At 38.9% G+C, this 2,508-nt stretch overlaps 1 protein-coding gene across 3 annotated transcripts in view; it reads right to left on the reverse strand.

Annotated features, from left to right (window-relative positions):
- Positions 1 to 2,508, reverse strand: part of LOC106869274 (nuclear pore membrane glycoprotein 210) — a 111,990-nt gene that overhangs the window by 20,273 nt on the left and 89,209 nt on the right. For all 3 annotated transcript variants that reach the window (XM_052968387.1, XM_052968386.1, XM_052968388.1), the window contains one exon: positions 1,259 to 1,379. In XM_052968387.1, the coding sequence (XP_052824347.1) occupies positions 1,259 to 1,379 (121 nt within the window). The remainder of the gene's footprint in view (positions 1 to 1,258; positions 1,380 to 2,508) is intronic.

Consider the following 2,508-nt stretch of genomic DNA (forward strand, 5'->3'; position numbering starts at 1 on the left):
ATATATATATATATATATACACACATAATATTTTACGTTATATTTTGACATTATAGGCATTTTTATGGACCATGTCTAATACTCACGGTTTTTCATTATTCGCGGGTGCTCTAGGAATGTAACCCTCGCAAATACACATATGGGCTTCTTTCAGCTTCCATCAACCATATCCACTCACAAGGCTTTGGTTGGCTTGAAGCTATAGTAGAAGACACTTGCCCAAGGTGCCACAAGGTGAACCATGTAGCAGAGAAGCAAGCTTCTTACCACACAGCCTTGCCTGTGCCTATATATATGAGGGTTTGGGTGTGTGTGCGTACGTTTGAAAGCTTTCCAATTCAGCTTATTTCTACTCAACATTTTACAAAAGATATTGGTTAGGATGTCTGTTTGTCTATCTATCTATCTATCTATCTCTATCCATCTCCCTATCTATCTATCTATCTACCTATCTATCTTATTTATCAATCTACCACTAAACCTTTTAAACGTTCTGAACTTTTGAAGCTTCTGAACCTTTGAACTTTGGAAATTCGAAAAAAAAAAAGAAAACTTTCTGGATTTTCTCAACTGAGGATTTCCAAAGACCTCCTCACAGTTCACTGTTCATATAAAAAATTTTTAATATTTAAAAAAAATTTTTAATATTTTTTCTTGTTTTTCTTTCTTCATTTTTCCTTTTTCAATTTCCCAATTTTCTATTTTGTCAGTTCTCCATGGTTTTCTCTCCATTGCCCAACTCTACCATCTTTCACCCTTAGCCCTTGGTTTCCCTATCGATAAACTGCTACAAACCTCCCCCAAGTAACATCTCTCCTTCTACCAATTCATTCTTTCGTCCTAGCTCAACTTCACTACTCTTAGTATAACACCCCACTCTCACCATCCTACTACAGCATCACCCTGTCACATCTCTCTGTACTAGTCAACATTTTACATCAGTGTTTATCATACTTTTTTAGGCTTTTGCCACTTGACACCCAGGCCACATTCCTAGCACCCCGCTCACTCACCAGCACAAATATAGACCACTTTCTGTAGTCAATTCAAAACAAGTTTATTTCACAAATAAAACTCTTTTTTCTTCTTTTTTTGCACATCCATTGCCCCCGTTTGGCCACCTTATTATTGCCCAACTTTTCTTCAATGCCTGCTGGATCTATCTACTGCTTCCGAAGGGACAGTACTGCCCACTTTGGCAACCACTGTTTTACAAGAAGCTGAAAGAGTTGAAAAACAAGAGAACAGGAAATCTTACCTATGAAGCTTTTCTGATGACTCAATTTCACAGGGAAGAGATAAACTTTTTGATGACCAACATTTGACACAAATGCTGTAGTGTTTTCCAGAAAGATTTCACCAACGGCTTCAACCACGACCTGCAATCAATAAAAATAAAATATCACAATGAAGCAAGTTTTAATGAACAAATTAGTTTATCTTCCATCTTTTGCTTGTTTCAGTCATTGGACTACAGCCATACTGCAGTACTTAAATCCATCACAGTACTCATATTTATAAGCCTGGTGTTTATTCTTTAAGTCTCCTTTTGCTGAACTGCTAAGTTAAGGGGACCTAAACAAACCAACACAGACTGTTAAATGGTGGTGAAACAAACAATGACATGAATACACACACACAACAGGCTTCTTTGAGTTTCCATCTAACAAATCCTCTCACAAGAATTTTGGTTGGTCCAGGGCTATAGCAGACAACAGTTGCCCAAGGTGCCATGCAGTGGAACTGAACCCAAAACAATGCATTGGAAAGCTAGCTTCTTACCAAATAGTCATGCCTGCAATGATTACAAGATTAACATGTTAGCATTTAAAACTGGCCATAGCAGGTCGAAACATACTAGTTTCATGTTCAGATTAATCAGATCCTGCCTCTCACACCCGTTCTACAATGTCATTCTGAAAATAAGCAATCATTTCATAGATAATGCAGGATTAATTCAAAACAATGTGAATAAATAAACATTACATTTGACAGAGTAATCTAAATGCTAAAGGATTAGCTCTAAAAATGATAATGGATCAATATTGTGTGTGTGTGTGTTGGCACTCCGTCACTTACGACGTCGGGGGTTCCAGTTGATTCGATCAACGGAACAGCCTGCTCGTGAAATTAACGTGCATGTGGCTGAGCACTCCACAGACAAGTGTACCCTTAATGTAGTTCTCGGGGACATTCAGCATGACACAGTGTAACAAGGCTGACCCTTTGAATTACAGGCACAACAGAAACAGGAAGTAAGAGTGAGAGAAAGTTGTGGTGAAAGAGTACAGCAGGGTTCGCCACCATCCCCTGCCAGAGCCTCGTGGAGCTTTAGGTGTTTTCACTCAATAAACACTCACAACGCCCGGTCTGGGAATCGAAACCGCGATCCTATGACCGCGGATCCGCTGCCCTAACCACTGGGCCATTGCGCCTCCACATAATGGATCAATAATTATGTAAAAAACAACAACAATAGTTTCAGATTAAGGTAAAAGGCCAGCAATT

The sequence above is a fragment of the Octopus bimaculoides genome, chromosome 5 (genome assembly GCF_001194135.2).
Source record: "Octopus bimaculoides isolate UCB-OBI-ISO-001 chromosome 5, ASM119413v2, whole genome shotgun sequence".
Taxonomy (NCBI): domain Eukaryota; kingdom Metazoa; phylum Mollusca; class Cephalopoda; order Octopoda; family Octopodidae; genus Octopus; species Octopus bimaculoides.